Genomic DNA, 19453 nt, shown 5'->3' on the forward strand with positions numbered 1-19453 from the left:
CCCGGACTCGACCCTGAGGTCGCCTGCCACACACTCTCCATCAATACGACCGTAAAAGCAGTAGTTCAACGTAGGCGTCGGCAGTCTCCCGAGAAAGCGGAGGCTGCCGAGAAAGCTGTAAAAGACCTCCTAGAGGCAAATTTTATTTCCGAGGCCAAGTATTCAACTTGGCTCTCAAACGTTGTACTAGTCAAAAAAATCTAATGGAAAATGGAGAATATGTGTTGATTATACCGATGTTAACCGGGCATGCCCCAAAGATGCATACCCATTGCCTAATATTGATAGGCTGGTCGACAACTCGGCCGGCTATAAATTATTGTCATTTATGGATGCTTATTCAGGATATAATCAAATCCCCATGGCGAGATCCGACAAGCAGTGCACGGCGTTCATGACCGAGTCGGGCAATTATTACTACAACGTAATGCCCTTCGGACTCAAGAACGCCGGAGCCACATACCAGCGGATGATGAACAAGGTTTTCCGAGGAGAGATCGGCGACACCCTCGAGGTATATATGGACGACATGATCGTCAAATCTCGAGAAGACGCCGACCACACGGCACATCTTGAACGGGTATTCGAGCAGGCCAGATCCTGCAAGATGTGTTTCAACCCAGAAAAGTGCACCTTTGGAGTGCGGGCGGGCAAGTTCCTCGGGTTCTACCTAACCGAGCGAGGAATAGAAGCCAACCCGGATAAATGCCAAGCGTTCTCGGAACTTCCTACCCCTAACAATAAAAAATCTATCCAAGTACTAAACGGAATGCTCACAGCACTATCCCGCTTCGTCGCGAAATCCGCCCAACATGCCCTCCCATTTTTTAAGTTGCTTCGGAAAGAAGCGACCTTCGAATGGTCCGAGGAGTGCGAACGGGCATTATCTCATCTCAAACAGGTACTTTCCCAGCCGCCCGTCTTATCCTGACCAGAGGGCAACGAGATCCTATATCTCTATCTGGTTGTCTCAAACGAGGCGGCCAGCGCGGCTCTAATCCGAGAAACGGAAGACGGACAGAAGCCCGTATACTTCACGAGCAAAGCCCTACAAGGGCCCGAGGTGCGATATCAGCAGATAGAGAAAGTCGCGTTGGCCCTAATAACGGCCGTCAGGAGGCTGAGATACTATTTCCTCGCTCACACCATTGTCGTCCGGACAGACCAACCCATCAAGCAACTCCTCAGCCGACCAGACATGGCCGGGAGGATGCTAAGATGGTCCCTCGAGCTTTCCGAATTCGACATACAGTACGAGGGTAGGAAGGCACTGAAAGCTCAAGCACTCGCCGATTTCGTGGCCGAGATGACCTCGATTTCCAACTGCCGAACTCCCACCGAAAATAAGTGGACCATCTATGTAGATGGCGCTTCGAGCAACTCGGGAAGCGGAGCCGGAATCATCCTAGAAAACGACGAGGGGCTCGTCATCGAAGTATCCTTGGTCTTATCTTTCACCACGTCAAACAACCAGGCCGAATACGAGGCTCTCCTAGCAGGCCTACGCCTCGCCGAGGATGTCGGTGCCCGCGTGGTCATGATTTATACCGACTCCCAACTCGTCGCATCCCAAGTCAGCGGCGATTACCAAGCCAAAAACGACACACTAGCCGAGTATCTCATGCTCGTCAAAGAAAAAATGAAAAGATTCGCAAAGGCGGAGGTCGAGCATATCCCACGGGAACATAACTAACGCGCCGACATATTATCCAAACTCGCGAGCACGAGGAAAAAGGGTGGAAACAAGTCGGTAATCCAGGAAATCTTGCCCAAGCCGAGCATAGGCAAAAACGCCCAAACTCCACAAGTATTTGCTATCGGGGACGACCATTGCTGGATGACCCCGGTGTACGACTTCCTCACGAAAGACGAACTCCCCGCCGACCCAAAGGAAGCTTCAGCTATTAAAAGGCGAGCCTTCTCGTACACCATCGTCGAAAATAAACTATACCAACGAGGCTTCTCCATTCCTCTCCTCAAATGTGTCGACACCTCTCAAGCGCTCGAAATACTCCAAGAGCTTCACGAAGGGATCAACGGTCAGCACCTTGGCGGCCGATCATTAGCACGAAAGGCCCTTAGGGCCGGTTACTACTGGCCGACCATGCAGTTAGACGCCAAGAAACATGTCCAGAAATGCGACAAGTGTCAACGCCACGCCGACATGCACCTGGCTCCCCCGAACGAGCTTAAATCCCTCTCCTCGCCCTGGCCCTTCTCCACCTGGGGAATGGACCTCCTCGGGCCTTTCCCGGTCGGGTCATACCAGAACAAATACCTAGTGGTCGCTGTAGATTACTTCACGAAATGGATAGAAGCCGAAGCGCTCGCCAAGATCACGTCTCAAAACGTGCTCCGTTTCTACAAACGAAACATACTCGCCCGGTTCGGGGTACCTCAGGCCATAATCACCGACAACGGCACCCAATTCACTGACAGAAAATTCCAAGAGTTTGTGGCCAAGCTCGGCACGAAACAACACTTCACTTCAGTCGAGCATCCAGAGACGAACGGGCAAGCCGAGGCAGCCAACCGAGTCATCCTCCGAGGACTTAGGAGGAGACTCGGCGAAGCTAAAAAAGCCTGGGTCGAAGAACTACACAGTGTACTTTGGGCATATAGGACGACGCCTCACTCGAGCACCGGCGAAACCCCATTCAAACTAACTTACGGCACCGAGGCCGTGATCCCCGTAGAAATCCGCGAACCCTCTCGGCGGACAGAATCCCCCCTCCAGGAAGAGCTCAACGACGAAGCCATGAGGGAAGAACTCGACCTGGTCGAAGAGATCCGAGCGGGATCTTCCCTCCGGGAAGCCAAGCTAAAACAACAGATAGCTCTTCGACACAACACCAAAGTTATCAAGCGCGAGTTCGAGGTCGGCGCCTTGGTACTCCGCAGAAACATGAAGGACTCACGCGAAGGTAAACTCGCCCCGAACTGGGAAGGCCCATACCGAGTTTACGATAAAACTGAGAACGGGGCTTATTACCTCGAAAACCTCCTCGGCGAAAGACTTGCTCGACCATGGAACGCTGAGAAACTCAGACGTTATTACAGCTAGAAGCACCAACGTACCCCGGTCGCTCCCTCCCAACGCGAGGAGCACCCCGGGAACGGACTCGCGCCGTGGTACGGGCGTGATCACTCCATGACAACAACCGTGGGATCCATCTACCGAGAAATAGGACCGGCCGCACGGGGAACTCTACACCTAGACCCACCGTGGTAGTACCTGAAAGGCAGAACCCCAGCTCACGATGGGAACGTTCACGCCGCGAGCACTTGGCCCCGACGACGGCCTCGTACTCGCTTATAGCGCACACCTGCTCTGCGCAACCGGGTTGTACCCCTCACACCCGGAAGACAATCTAGGCCGAGCACAGTCCAACCAAACAAACATACAAGAATATTTCTAAGTACCAGAATACCTCCTCGGAATAAGTGAAACCCGAGCACAATTATCAAACATCAACGAACATGCAATAACAAAGCATTTGAAACACCAATCAACGAAAGCAAAGGAGTAATATTAAAGGCCGACCAAATTGGCCGGCGATATCCAGAAGTTACAAAAAATGACGGGCACGCAGGCCCCAACATACAAAATAAAACGGCACGCAGGCCGACAAAGACAGGCCCAACAACAAAAGATTGATCATTCATCATCCCCGGGAGACTCAGGCACCACGGCCCCATCAACAATCCTCGACGAGACCCCGATGTTGTCTTCCTTCAGGCCGGGGTTCAGAACCCTCAACTGCCGAACTGCACAGTCAAACCCCGCTTCAGTCATCTCCGCATGACTCAGCTTCATCTCGTTTATCTTCTCGACAAACTCCGCCCGAGACTTCAGCACCGCCACATCGGGGAACTCCTCGTCCGACGGTGCCCACTCCCGCCGAAGATCAGCAACCTTCTTCTTCTCCGCCTCGGTCTCCTCGTCCTTCTGCTTCAGGGCCTCATCAACTTTCTTCTTCAGCTTCTCCCTATTAGCCTTCAACCGATTGGCATCCTCCACGGCCTTTTTCTTCTCCGACTCAGCTTTGCGCAGCTCCTCGGGAGAAATCGAGCTTCGGCTAGCCAACACTTAGGTCATCTCCAAGACCCTCAAGACGGCGGCGCCATCGCTCACCAGTTGCTTGAGAAGAGCAGGGGAATCCATAGAATCCACCCGACGAGCCTCATCCGGGGAAGTGACCATGGGAACCCTATCAAAGTAACCCCCGTCCTTAAAGCAGGGAGGCAGCACAAAGGTACGGTCGGACCTCCGAGTAGACCCCTCCTCGCGGCTCATCTCGGAAGGACGAGGCCTCTTAGGAGACCTTTCACCCTCCACAAGCACCCGGGGAGATCCAGCCGAACCCGACTGATCGCCCGCAGCTGCCCCTCGGCCTTTCTTCTGCTGCTGCTGCCGGAGCTTCCTCGCGTCTTGGGTCACCATTTTCAATATTTTGTCTTCTTTCTTTGGCATGGCCTCTGCAAGGAAAAACGAAACAAGTTAATAAAGACACCAAAAAATTAACAGAAAGGCAAGACAAACACCCGAGCATGACCTAACAGCGCGCGCATCTCCTCGGCAGTCTTACAGGATAGCAAGGCCTTGACGTTGATTCCACGGGCCTCCACTATCGGCACGCCGTCCTCACCTAAAACGGGGTTCCCATCCTTCGTCACCCATTGGGACATAGTAAAACTGTCCACATACTTGCATAGAACCGAGTAAGAGGCTGCGTCCTGCTCGTCCAAATCCTCGTCCTCCCAGGCATAATTTTTGGGGGGAGCCGAGAAGTGACCCTTCCACCAGAAGAAAGGGAACACCGTACAAAACTCCTGCACTACCTCCCCATTTTCATCCCGGACCAATACACCGTCTGAATCCCGAGCTTCCACTACGTCGGTCAAAGCCGCGTACCCAGCCGGGCTGTGCGGCCGGACGAGGTAATATCGGTCCTTGAAATCCTTGACGGAATCGGTGTGCATTTTGAAAAGCTTCCGCTCGGCATTCCTGAAAGAAACCCAGCTATAGCGCCCGTCAGCCGCCTGCCTCTGTACCCGGAAACAGCGTCCGAACAAGGCGGTCGTAGCCCCGACACCTAAGAAGTCACAGACGATCTCAAACGCCCTCATGAAGGCAAATGCGTTCGGGTGAAGCTGGGACGGGGACAAAGCAAGGGACGCCAACAGAGAAACTTGGAAGTCGCTGAAAGGAAGGCGGAAGCCGAGCTCCTTGAACACGTACTCGTACATGGCAAAGCTGTCCCCGTCAAAACGAGAGCAGATACGCTCCTCCGGGGACGGGCAGCCTACTTGGTAATTCAATTCTTCACTGTCACCCCGAATTTCAACTTCTCGGTGGGCCCCGTGCAATGATTCAGTATACCGGGACACCACCGCCAGCGGTTCGTCGGCTACCCAGGTCGTCTCATGGGGACAATCATAATCGAAGAGCGGCATGGGAGAAACGCCCCCCTCGGCTTCAGGGGAATTTTCTTGGTCCTCATCAGCGGCAGTCGAAGGCGGGGTACTTTGGACCTCGATTATTTCAACATCAGAGCTACTAGCGGCCGTCTCTCCCGAACCGCTGGCCCACGAGCCGGACTCTAAACTAGACCCCGAGCTGGCACTCGAATCAGATTCACCTGCATGCAGAAAGAAAAAATGAATTCGACGGTTCATCAAATCCACCCTTCCACCACAACACAAGCGAAAGGGTAGAGCAGGAGCGAGGAGCCCCCGGCTAAACCCCTCATCGAGGATACGCCCATCTGCCAGCCGAGGACCCACGCCAAAAAACTTAACAAAAAGCGAAAGCAACCCCCGGACCTCTAGCCTACAGGCTCAACCCCGGGCATCGCTTGGATAACCCGAAGAAGGAGCACCGACTATGCGCAGGACTCAGCCGACGTGGGTGGCGAGGACAGCAATAACGGCAGAAAGCCGCTTGTTCTCGAAACAGCAAGGCAAAACGTAAAAACGGCGAGTGGTTGGTGAACATACCTGATGATGACATGACGAGGGTGGTCGGATTGAAATCCTCGGCGGGAACTCGGGTTGTCACGAACTACGAAGATAATTAGCTACCTCCAAGGAGCGTTTTTTAGAAGCCGAGCACGCGAAGAGAGAGAAAAAATGTTTAAAATGAGGGGATTCACCCCCTTTTATAATGAAAAGCTCGGGAGATGAAACGTCGCGCCGTCTGACACTGCCTCCCATGCGCCGCCACCTAACCCCTAGGCAATCATTACCTATGCCACGTCAGCGCGTGCGTCACACGCGCGCCTTTCCTCTCGGACTCCCAAAGACATGCCCGTCCAGGCGGACCCACTCGACGAGTCCCTACCTCACCGAGGACGCACATCGTCGCGTAGCCGAGCATCAACGAAGTCGCAGCCTCTTGACCAGAAGACTCCAACTTGGGGGGCTCCTGTTCTGGACTGGGCCAAGAATTAGGCCCAATGCAGCTTCGGCCCACTGGACCTTCGAGGTCCAAACCAAGTCGCACCCACCACCATGTGAAATGGTGCTCGTCACCTCCTTGCTCGGCATGGGTGCTCCCCGCTGACATCCCTGCCGAGGACCATGCTCTCCGCGAGCGCCCTCCTCGCCGAGGACCCTGCTCCTCGCAGGACTCCTTCATATCCAATCCTCCGAATACTACGGAGCCCACGTGGCCCCTATAAGACCGCGTCTCCCTTGGATTACGGAGCGGTTAACCAGGACAGAGGGCATCACGCACCTCCGATATTTCCGCCCAGGAAACCTGGCAGTCTCCTAGTTGGGCCTGGGAATCCAGCCCACTAGCGTGATCATGGCCCAGCGCTGGGGGCTATAAATACCCTCTCTCAGTAGAGGGTCAGGTATTCAATTCACTTCTAACCTTAGCTTGTACTTGCTCTCCTTTGTTCCTCTACTCACTTTGGCATCGGAGTACCTTGCAGGTACACCCCCCCTTTTTCACTTCACGAAGACCAGCATCCGAGTAGGCCTTGACGACTCTTCTGATCAGGTACGATCATAAAATATAATTATTGAAGGATTAGTAATAAAGTAATAATTAACTATTTATTAATATTATTATACTATTACTATTTGATGTTATTGCTAGAAAGATGATTTAATAATATTGTTAAAAATATAGTGGTTAGAAAGGTGGTTTTAATAATATTGTTAGAAAAATATAGTGGCTCATAAAAATTGAAAATTCTAAAATTATGATTGTGTTCAAAGTTGCTATAATCATGCCACATAAGCATTAGGGTTAGGATGACAACCTTGCATTTAGATTAAGTAGATAACTTTTAATCCAACAGTTGATTTTGATATACGAATATACGATAATTGGTGTCATTTTATCTTGACTATGTGTTGGTATGATATGGTAAATGGTAATGAGTGTGCGCCATTCTTTAAAAATTTAAAATAAAAATATAAAAGTAAAAAATCAATTATTTTAATTTTTAATATTTTAAATACACATATTTCAAAAAAGAAAAAAACTTATCTTTTTAATTTTTTAAAAAGTATTCCTAGAGCCTAGAGCACTCATTACCATTACTCAGACCCCTAACATGCAGACTTCTAGCATGTTTGGATTGGCTTTTGGAAGACCCAGAATCAATTCTAGAGGTGTAGAATTGATTTTGGGTGATTTTGAGGTGTTTGTTTTATCAAAAGTAGAATTGATTCTGCCTTCCAGAATTGATTCTACTAGAAGCTAGAATTTGTAGCTTCTATCTCCAAAATTGATTCTGGGTAATTTTTATACTGAAATTTATTGTTCAACTCATTTTTCTATAAATGTATCCAAACATAAATCAATTCTGGTAAACTCAATTCTGTTAAAATCAATTCTACCAAACTCAATTCTGGTAGAATCAATTCTGTTCACCGCCAATCCCGCCAATCCAAACATACCCAAGAGATCAACTGGACGTGATTTTATGCTGATTTGATAATACAATGACATTACTGGACTATCTAAGTGTGATACTGTGATTTCCAAACGTTAACTGCATGCCAAACAAGAAAGAAGAATTTTCCAAGCCGTTGATAGCCTCCAAACTAAGTTCCACAAGATACTGAAATAATAATATTATGAAATACTCATTTCCTCTATTCAGAAGCCAAGCTCCATAATATACTATATATTACAACAAACTAAAACAGAACGAAGAATAGAATCCACGTTTATTAATAATAAATCCCAACAACTAAGACCCTTCCTAATTAACAATAATACATTTAAATTGATTTTACACGTAGGCTTGAATATAAATATCACCACACACCCCTCCTTTCCCAAACTCTTTGAATGTCGTGACTCGTGACAAAATCGAAAAGAAAATTGAAAATACATTAATCCACATCATATATCAGCTGCACAGTTTGTAGAGAATCTGGAGATTTTACCCCCTCCTTATATCAAAGTAAAACATGAGAGCATCATCACCTCTTTTCATGATGGCTTTGCTGAACCATGTTTCCTTTCCCCAGCTCAACCCATTTAAGTGTCTTTCAGACTATACTAGGAGGATCACCCGACCAGTTGCAGACAGCACGTGGCCAGCGTGTCCTTACGCAGTCAACCAGAGGCGCATGCTGAACAGGCTCTGGTTTAGATACCTCAATGTCCTTCCCAGCAGAGTCACTTGTACCAGAAGCGGATGGACCTTGCACATCTGCCATAAATTCCTCAGGTGTCCATCTTGGGGGAACTGAGACACTTAATTTCGTCAGCCTGGGTCTTTGCAGTGGAGTTTCACCCCCAAAACTTGCTTGACTGCCATTCAAATCTGATTTAGCAATCCCGTTAAAGTGGAAAAGATCAAAGACCTTCTTACCCATCAATCCTGATGAATCTTTCAAACCTCCCAAGTTTTGGTCCAAGTCCAAAATTACCTGCCAGAATTCACTCCATACAATGAACCCTGCACTGCAAAGGTTATCTAGCTTCTCCTGTGGTAGTTTGATATTTGTTTCTCTGATGACTTGATGGAAACCCTCCACACTAATGAAGCCGCCACCTCCACTTTGATCTTGTGCATCAAAAGCTTTGCGGATCTGTGTTTCCCTTCCTTCCAATTCATTCTCGTTTTGAACGGTGGGATCAAGAGCAAACAACACTGTGTAATGGGATTCACTCCCAACAACCCATATAGGCCATTTTGGGGTTTTCAGAAACTGACCAACCTTGCAGAAATTCAGGGATTCTAGCAGGGTGAGAAATCCAACTTCCACATTTCGGGATACACCTTTCAGAAACATTCCTCCACCTAAATCCATCCTTCCATCAAATACATTTGCGACAGCCTGCCCACAGAGCAGTAGGTTTACAATTTCCTGTACAAGATTTGTAGAAAAAGACAAATGTCATTCTAAAATTAATTTAAAATGAACTGAATTCAAAACAAAATAAATGGCGGCATTTCTCAATTACCTGGGAGGCATGCCCAAAAGGAGCAGTAACCAGTGGTAGGCTGGGATCATCCCTGTCACTTTGAACCGAATCCTAGAGGAAAGAAAACAATTGCATACATTAACTGGAGAACTTTTTTAAGACATGATAATAATCGGTGTAAATTCAGTAACCCTTCGGAATTTATGACTTCTAATTTACCATTCATTGTAGTCACTAAATGTTAGGTGTAGAAGGTGAAAGACAAAATTACTAAGAAAACATAGTGAAAGAACTCAAAGTTTGAACTTTAAAGGTATGACTATAGGTGCTGATAACAACAGCTCCATTGCCTATAAATTACAACATTGACACAATTTATAATATGAACATAGAAATCCATCTCCCATGATACTGATCCTCAACCACCCAAGCTAATATAAGCTTAAAGGGAAAGAAACATTGTCATCCAGTGTCTGTCATTTCCAGTTTCCAAGATATTTTGTAGACCATAAATGTCAAGAGAATATGTTAGTTAGACATCAGATTTGTGCTACTGAATCAACTTGGTAATGGTTGTGAATTGTGATGTTGGACTATAAATTTTGGAATCCTTAAAAAATTATAAATTCTAACCAACTTAAGATGGATCTAGTTGAATATTTGAATTATTATTGTTTTAAGAGTCTTCTTATATTAGGCTTGGCATAGGCTAAATATAAGTACTGATTGTATTACACTTATAATGTTAGGAGTGGCATTGACTAAATATAAGTACATTGTATTACACTTATAATTGACCTAGAAATTAGCATAAATAGGATAATAATGTCGGTGTTTATTATCACAAAATATTTATTAGAAATACATCACTAAACTAAAATATATTCTCTCGGTTTTCCGTTCCATATTTCAACACGGTATAAAATAACATCCAGTATTAGCATGACGGATGTCCATGGTGTCTTCTACAACAAAGCTCCCTATATAGCAATAATAGCAAATTCCTCTATTTCTATTCTGATACATTTCAGTCTGCTTATTGGTTCTTTAGAATAAATAGAAGTATTAAGCTAGGGCCTATCATCACAAAATCACAACTGTTCAGTGTTCTATTGGTAATATACTTCCCTTTTTTTAGTTTTCCATCCAATCCCTATGATTTCAACAGAGTCCTTGTAGAATAAACTTTTTTGGCTGTTAAGCTTTTCTAAAATAATTTCTAGACAGAGTCCATTAGACATTCTTAAAACAGTTAGTTGCCAGAAAAACCCTAACTCTGAACTTTCCCTCAAGCTTAACAAACCATAAAGGTACTGCGAAGAATATTCTTAATATAACTAATTTTGAGTCAAAAGTGACATTTGCTGCAAACATCGAGCACCCACCATCTCCAGACCCAATTGGGTCATGTCACTCCAGGTGCTCAGGACAATATCCCAGGTCTCAAAAAACTAATAACCAAGAAATGGGTTTAGGGGGTGGGGAATGACATTGAGTTGCAAAAATGTTTAAGCCAATTCAAGCCACAATCTTAGAATGTGTAGATTGGGTCTCACTCATCCCTACAAAACCGGCTTGTAAGGTGAGGGCGGCCCAAGTTTTATAAACACTACACATACCATATCTCTAAGCAATGTGGGACTAAATCCACCCTTTCAAACCCAACACAGTGAAGGTGTTGAAGGCTGTAATGAAGGCAAGCCAAATGCCGCAATTAAGCGACTAGGGGTGGACCATGATGAAGGCAGAATTTCTAACACAACAGCAAATATCTGCTTGACTACTGCTGGCATCCTAATATACAGGCAATGTTAAACCTTACATTCAAATATAAAGGTCGTATTTGGATTAGCTTCTAACTTAAAGAGCTTCTTAGTTAATATAAGTTTATGGTTCTTTACTTATGGGAAAGTCTTTATGAGCTATAAAAATGTTTATTAAGAAGAAGTTAAATAAGAGAGCTTATGAAAAATTGTAATGCAGGAGCTGACTTCAACTCATACGGTAAGTTGTTTGTTTGAAAACCTCAGTTCTTGCAAGTTATTGTTAGTATATCTTCTGAGTGCTTATGGAGAAGCAAATTGAAGTAACGCAAACTACAACCATGCAAATAACCTAGATAAACAAAATGGTCATATTCTACTTTTCATCATTGCATGAATTTTCCTATAGAAACAAATGAAAGTACAAAACACAAGCAAACCTAGTAAAAAAGTTTCCATAATCATGCAGTGAAATTCTAATATTCGTGCAAAAAGATATCGCATATTAAGTCACAAACAAATAATTAGTTCTTTTTAAGTAGAAGCTTAACAAATTTCTGAAAATAGAGATAACATTCTGATGTGAAACATATAGCAAAGATTGAAGTAGGAAAACATACCAGTCCACGAGAAAGTAAAGCAGAGATTAAGAAGAGCAATGCCCCCATACGACTTTGGAATAAAGGAATAATTGCTTCAAGCCTCTGAAAAGCAGTTGTTTCTGACGTGTGAGTTTCAACTCTAAGAACTTTCAGCAGATCCAAAGAAGATTCAATAGAAAGAGCTTTAAGTGAGCTTGCAACAGCCTGTTTATTGGAAAGGACAAGACTCAGCACAACAGATAGGGAGTTCAATTCCATTTGTTGCTAACAAGTAGGTTCACAAATAACTAATATTATCAACACAAATAAGAAGGTACCTCATCCTCTGAGATTCCTTCAAAACGTTGAATATCATTCCCCGGAATGCTCAAAGTTGCAATCACGGCCCTTTTATTACTTCCACATAAAAATAAAATTTCACCCATACTTCTTACGAGGGCTCTGCCAAGAAATCAACAGAGAAATATATGATGAGTATAGCATATATGAAAGAATACACCTACCAACATTAAAAACCAGAGAAGTGCATAGAAGGACATTGAATAGGAACTAAATTTTTAGGCTGTTAGAAATTTAATATACACAATACACTAATAAACACACAAACACGTGTTCATACTATATTCCGCATATAATTAAATTAATTAATAAAACAGGCAAACAAAATAAAGCCCGTGTAGCTTGAAAGCTGGACTCAAGTAAGCCATCAATGTTCGATCACCAAGGAAAATGGATTACACGAAAGTTTAATCTGCATCTGATGCTTTGTAGATTGGTATATACCAGCCACTAACCATTCCATTTAAATGCTTCATGGGTAAAGTAAAGGTTGGTTTATTATTTAAGAATTCTCTGCGGTAAATAATAATTCTTCTGGATTTTTCGTCAACTTGTTAGGTTAAATTGTTTGTTACTAACAGGAAATGTTTCTACCAAGAATTCCCAAATAGTGATTTTTTCAAGTAATTAAGGATGTTGAGCTTCAGAGTCACTCAAAAAAATAGGGATGATGAGCTTCAGTCACTCAAAAAATACCTTGTAAAATGTAAATAAAACATTCTAATAACAGAACCACCACATTTTAAAAGAACAGACTAGCAGTTTTGATGGTCAAATATCTTAAAGATTTCAGACAAGTGTCGGAAAAACCTGTCTACAGCAAATGCACAGCTTGAAAAAAACCTTGATAAATAGTGTAAGTTCTGACTCAATGTTGTCAGTGAGAAACTAATACTGTCTACTGTAAATAAAATACAACTAATGAACAAAGAACTCAATACAGATTGATAATGATTGAAAGAAACATAATTAGACCAAATCTATTAAAAAAACTATATTGTGCCACTAAGAGAGAAAAAAAAGACACCTAATTTAATCAAACCACATTCATGTGCATGATAACAAGAAAGCTAAGTATTTGAAATCAAAGAAATTGACAGGATGAAGTACAAAGTACAAGCAATGGAAGTCTATTGTTTTATTACAATGAACATTATTTTTACCTAGCTATACACAAACAATTGATCAGGAAAAAGTTAATCACCTTACTTTTACATCTTCAGTGAGTGAAGAAATATTATATGATGGAACAGAGTGACTTTTACTTGACACGCCCAGACCCCGATTCTGTGGTATGCGTGACAATTCATTACCGAAGAAAATAATGTATTTGAGCACAAATGCCTGAAAAGTTAAAGGGAAAAACAAGCAAAATCAATATAGAACGAAAAAATAATCTGGAACTTATATTGTATATTGTAGAAGAAATAAATAAAATGGAAATAACAAATGGATACCGTGCAGACATGCCCACACATTAACAAACAAACTACAGAAAAGTCTTACTTTCTTAATAAAGGAGTTCTACATTACTATGGTGAAAATATGGAAAACAATGAATCAGCAACGCAAGATATTACTTAACACGAAAGGAAGATGAAAAACACAAATTACACAGAATGTAAAGCCAGTTAGTTGTTAATATTTTATAGGATACCGTACTCATTTAGCAACTATAGTTTCACTTTGAAATCAATTGTGTTCGAACAGTTCAAAACCATTGAAAACAGTCTCGATGGTTTAGGGACTTTGATGGTCACTATTAGATTGGCTGGCTATCTACAAGGTCCCTACAGAGTGAATCTATAAGAACCAAATAGGGATCTTATATCACTTGAAGTGGGGATTTTATTAAACAGTTTTGAAAAATAGATACCGTGCCACAAAAAAGCAATACTGCAAAATGTAGCCATTACTTGTATAGTTGCCAAAACGCCACAGGGGCCTCCTTCATGCTGCACTAAGCCCATTGATGTTTCAGGATCAGAGCTAAACCTAAAGGAAAGTTTTCATAGTATTAGCACAAAAAAAAACAATTAAATAATTCATTTGGAATTAATAATTATTAGAAACACATAATTCAGAAGTCAAACGAATACTTAGAACAGGACAATATGAAAAACACATAACATGTTGATGATCAGTTGGGGACACATTTTTTTTCCTTTAAGGGTTTGATTATTCGGTGAATCAAATTGAACCATTCAGAAATTAAGCTCAACAACCGGAAAATGTATATCATAGCAATAGTTTGATGGCAATAAGGTTCGGATGGACAGGATGCACAAATGTAAGTGTAGCTAAATAAAGAGAAGTTATTCATCTATTACAGGACAAGATGCGAAGCTTATGCCAATACATTAAGTTAAACAGACCTCAGCAGAAGCATAAAACAGTTTTCCAATTAACAAATTAAGAATATTGTCATGATAGCACCATCAAGACTTCGTGTTCTAATTGATAAGTTCTATAGCATCAAGTGAACATAATCATCCTGGATAGCAAGGAATTTTGCCACTCTATTTCATGCAAAGATGACCACATTGAATAGAAATAGTGAATTTTGAATTGCTTTATTAATTGTGTACTCGGTGTTTTAACAATGTTGAAGTTGGTATTTGTGTTTGTTAGAGTTTGTTTGAAGTCCCACATTGCTTAGGTTCCCGGACTGTTGGGTGTATAAATATGTGAGGGCAACCTCACCTCTTGAGCTAGCTTTTGGGGTTGAGATCCAAACATATTTAACATGGTATCAGAGCCGGGTTAAGGACTGCAATGTGGGCATTTGACCCAGGCCTACACGCTAGGCGTAAGGGTGGGTGTTGAAGTTGGTATTTGTGTTTGTTAGAGTTTGTTTGAAGTCTCACATTGCTTAGGTTCTCGGACTGTTGGATGTATAAATATGTGAGGGCAACCTCACCTCTTGAGCTAGCTTTTGGGGCTGAGATCCAAACATATTTAACATGGTATCAAGAGTCTGGTTTAAGATCCGGTGGGCCACCTATTATGGTTTTTGGCTCACCCTACTAGCGAACAAAATATGGCTTGAACATGTACTTATAAGTGGGAGCAATCCTCACCTTACTAACCGATTTTGTAAGGTGAGTTAGGCTCAACCACATTTCTAAACAAACAAGATCTTTACCCATTCTTTACTATTCCAAAATTACTACTAGTAAGCTATTTTTTTATCAAGACAAATTGAAAAAAACAAACTTTGACAAGCATGATTAGTGAGCTAGATCAAGAGACATAAGTAGTTTGTACTTGTAATGTGAAAGGAACCCCTGTCAGTAATTATAAAATGTATATGTATAATTATCGTATACAATTTAAGACCAATAACATGCTCCAAGCTATGGAGGATCTGTCCAACCCCAGCAGTTCTCAGAGGAAAATACAAGAGTGAATGACCACTACAGCACTACGTAAACCACCACCGCTACACAAAGTTCCTTTTATCTCTCCTTTAACTAATTGCAATGTAAAAGGAACCCCTGTCAGTAATTCTAATATGTGAAAGGAACCCCAAACTCCCCGTACTGATGCCCCTCTACAGCCCTTAGTGTGTAAACCTATAGAGATCTGCCCTTAGTGGATTGTGCATGTATTCAAGGTAGTCAAATCGAGATCTTACACAAGCAAAAATAATACTCAATAAGTAAATTAACATAAGTAATTTGTACTTGTAATGTGAAAGGAACCCCTTCAGTAAATCTAAAATATTTGTGTATTATGATCAGAGTCTATACAATTTAAGAGCAATAATATGCTCCAAGCTTGGACGATCTATCCAACCCCAGATGTAACAACCATCGCTACACAACAAAATTCCTTTTATCTCTCATTTAATTAACTAATTGCACCTCCCCCAACTCCCCTTACTGATGCCCCTACAGCCCTTAGTGTGTAAACCTATAGGGATCTGCCCTAAGTGGATTGTGCATGTATCCAAGGTAGTCAGATCGAGATCCTACGCAAGCAAAATTAATACTCAATAAGCAAATTAACATAAGTAGTTTGTACTTGTACTATTAAGCGAACTCCTTCAGTAATTCTAAAATATTTGTGTATTATGATCAGAGTCTATACAATTTAAGAGCAATAATATGCTCCAAGCTTGGACGATCTGTCCAACCCCAGATGTAACAACCATCGCTACACAACAAAATTCCTTTTATCTCTCATTTAATTAACTAATTGCACCTCCCCCAACTCCCCTTACTGATGCCCCTACAGCCCTTAGTGTGTAACTGTAAACCTACAGGGATCTGCCCTTAGTGGATTGTGCATGTATCCAAGGTAGTCAGATCGAGATCCTACGCAAGCAAAATTAATACTCAATAAGCAAATTAACATTAGTTTGCACTTGTATTGTTAAAGGAACCCCTTCAGTAATTCTAAAATATTTGTGTATTATCAGAGTCTACAATTTAAGAGCAATAATATGCTCCAAGCTTGGAGGATCTGTCCAACCCCAGATGTAACAACCATCGCTACACAAAATTCCTTTTATCTCTCCTATAATTAACTAATTGCACCTCCCCCGCCACGGGGGGAACTCCCCTTACTGATGCTTCTCTACAGCCCTTAGTGTGTAAACCTATAGGCCCTTATCGTAGCAATTGGGGTTTAGTTTTGTTCTTTCCTATCACAGTAATTATCCAACATGTTGGTTGTACTCCCAAGTAAAGCCAGTTTCCTCCTACGTGAATGCAGTACTTGTATAAAATAAAATATGTAGTCATGTTAAAAGTTTAGGATTTATATTAAATCCATATTAATGTTGTCTTATATCCTCCCTTCAACATTTGCAAGAGCATTACTTGTATAAAATAAAATATGTAGTCATGTTAAAAGTTTAGGATTTATATTAAATCCATATTAATGTTGTCTTATATCCTCCCTTCAACATTTGCAAGAGAACTCGTGCAAGTACACAGCTTCATATAATAAAATATCCTCACATTGCATCATTAAGGTTCGCATTGGATTTCTCAGCCATCTACTTTAAAGCAGGAGACAATGATGTCCACTTTGGTTCCCTTTCTAGTTCAAAGATTCATACTTCTCTGAATTCCGGTTCCTTTTAGACAACTGTTCCTGGCTTCCAAACATCTATCATCTTCAATGTTTCTATCAGCTAATGTTTTTGTTCTTCTGTGGAGAGATGTTAATAACACTTTCTCCAACGCCCTACTATCGGTTGAAACTCAAAATTCATATGGACTCCACCACTTTGAGAATAGGTCTCCTCAAATAAGGAACGAGACAGCACATAATTTAGCAGGTCACACATGATATCATCCAATAACTCTTATTACTCTTATTTTCTTGGCTTATCAGCCAATCTAGAATTTTCTCCATTCCTTGCTTCCTGCTAAGGTGTTCATGTTCATTGGATTCCAAACCATCCGGCATATCTCTCTACACCTCAATTCTTGTGCCCACCTTGGGAAGTGGTGCGTTATCCCTACTAACCTAACTAACTAAATAATCCCTCTAACCAACAGGCCTAATGAATATCTAACACTTACAACACTCTCATTACTTATTACCTATTTTACATATTTGTTTCATGCATGATCACCAAAACTCAATCTGCTGACTTGGAATTGGGAAATCTTCATATGTTCAGTACTAGGTTAATAAAATATTTGGGCACAAATGGCTCCAAAAAACAACGATTCACCTGTAATACTATTCAAAAAGCCAGAATAACCAAGTTTGCAATATATAGCATTAGTGAAAGTACCTTATTCCCTGGTTGCACCACTGTGCTAGAATATCCTTCGAGACTTCACTCCCAAACACCATAACAAATAACTTATTAGCTTCCTCCGCAGAAAGCTCCTTACACAGGCTCTCATCTCTCAAAGGCAATTCCTCCACTCTCCTCACAACTTCACCCCCTTTCTTCAATCCTTTATTCCCCACCGGCGACAACGGCGAAACCCTAACAACAGTCGCCATCCGCTTCTCAGCCGCCGCAGCCATGAGCTCCCGCCTCCGAGTCTTAGATTCCGGCGAATCCTCCGGGAACCCCGAAACAACCCCCGCCACTTCGTCCCTAGGCTTATTGCGCTTCGGCTCCGGCGTCATGCTCATCCGAATTGCCATTTCCAAATCCTCGTCTTCTCCCCGATCCGCCATTCCGGAAAAGAAAAAAAAATCAAAACTTTCAATTCCCGAAAGACGTAAAAACCCTAACGGGATGATTTTTAGGGCTCCATTTCAATACGATCGAAAATCGAAGGTTCTAGATTGGAATTAAACAACGGTTGGTGAGAATTGGAATTTGGAGAGATTTTGAGGGGTAAAAGTGGAAATGAATTTTGTGAGGGAGGTGAAGCTATCGAGGTCGCGACGGTGGCGATGAGTGGTGAAACGGTGTCGTGTGGAATGAATGGTGGTAGATTATTGTAGAAGTAAAGGTGGTGAAATGACGGTGTGGGCCCTGAGGTAAATGAGCAGTGTAGTGAATAATTAAAATGAAGAGATGAGGGTATTATGGGAATGAAAGTTTGTGGGCTTTGGGTTTGGAGATTTAAATAGTAGCCACCGGCGATGCTTTGCTTTAACGGATAGAAAACAAAATTGCGCTTTTAATGAAAGATAATTACCGAACTAAGAAAATTAAGGAGAGTGGTTACTGGTTAGTGTTTGGTTTTTTGTTTTGGAATTTAATTTAAAAATCAAAATTTAAAATGGGATTGAGTTGGTTTTTACTTTAACTTTAAAAATTTTTGTTTTACATTGAAATACAATTCCTTATGTATCAATTTTACTATTCTAATAATTTTTTTACTATTTTTTAATAAAAATATAATCAGTATACTTAGTGAAATAGAAGAAAATTATACGTGTTACGATGAAATTATATATTTATTATGTTTTTATTAAAAAAAAAATTTACATATCAAAAATTGTATCTAAATTTTTTTCTATATTTTTAATAAAATTCAAAATCCAAAAATTACCACTTTCGATTTGTTGTTATTTTGTATCAAACAAATATATCAATGTTGTTGTAATTTGTTAATACATTGTACTAACATCATTGTTGTTGTAATTTTTTTAAAACTAATATGTTGGTTGTAACTAATAGTACATTATTTAAGAATAGAAACTTTCATCACCAAGCTTAAAGGTTTCGGCTTAGTCGATGTAAAGGGTAGATTATTTCATAATAGGTGTATATGGACCGGTTTGGATTGAATTTTGACCAAACTCAATTAGGGATGACAAAAATATTCATATCCGCGGATAAAATTTGTCACGAGTACGGGGCGGATAGTTTAAAAGATATCCGTGGATAAAATAAATGGATATTTAAATACCCGTTTATT

At 42.0% G+C, this 19453-nt stretch overlaps 1 protein-coding gene across 1 annotated transcript; it reads right to left on the reverse strand.

Moving 5' to 3' along the window:
- Positions 1–8095: 8095 nt before the first annotated feature.
- Positions 8096–18659, reverse strand: LOC131643624 (uncharacterized). The gene is made up of 7 exons (XM_058913888.1): positions 17860–18659; positions 14021–14099; positions 13309–13448; positions 12083–12206; positions 11784–11969; positions 9440–9511; positions 8096–9342 (listed from the first exon to the last, which is right to left on the reverse strand). Exons 1-7 carry the CDS (start codon positions 18255–18257, stop codon positions 8518–8520), a joined length of 1824 nt encoding a protein of 607 aa, XP_058769871.1. The 5' UTR covers positions 18258–18659; the 3' UTR covers positions 8096–8517.
- Between the last annotated feature and the right edge of the window lie 794 nt (positions 18660–19453).

The sequence above is a fragment of the Vicia villosa genome, linkage group LG1 (genome assembly GCF_029867415.1).
Source record: "Vicia villosa cultivar HV-30 ecotype Madison, WI linkage group LG1, Vvil1.0, whole genome shotgun sequence".
Lineage (NCBI taxonomy): Eukaryota > Viridiplantae > Streptophyta > Magnoliopsida > Fabales > Fabaceae > Vicia > Vicia villosa.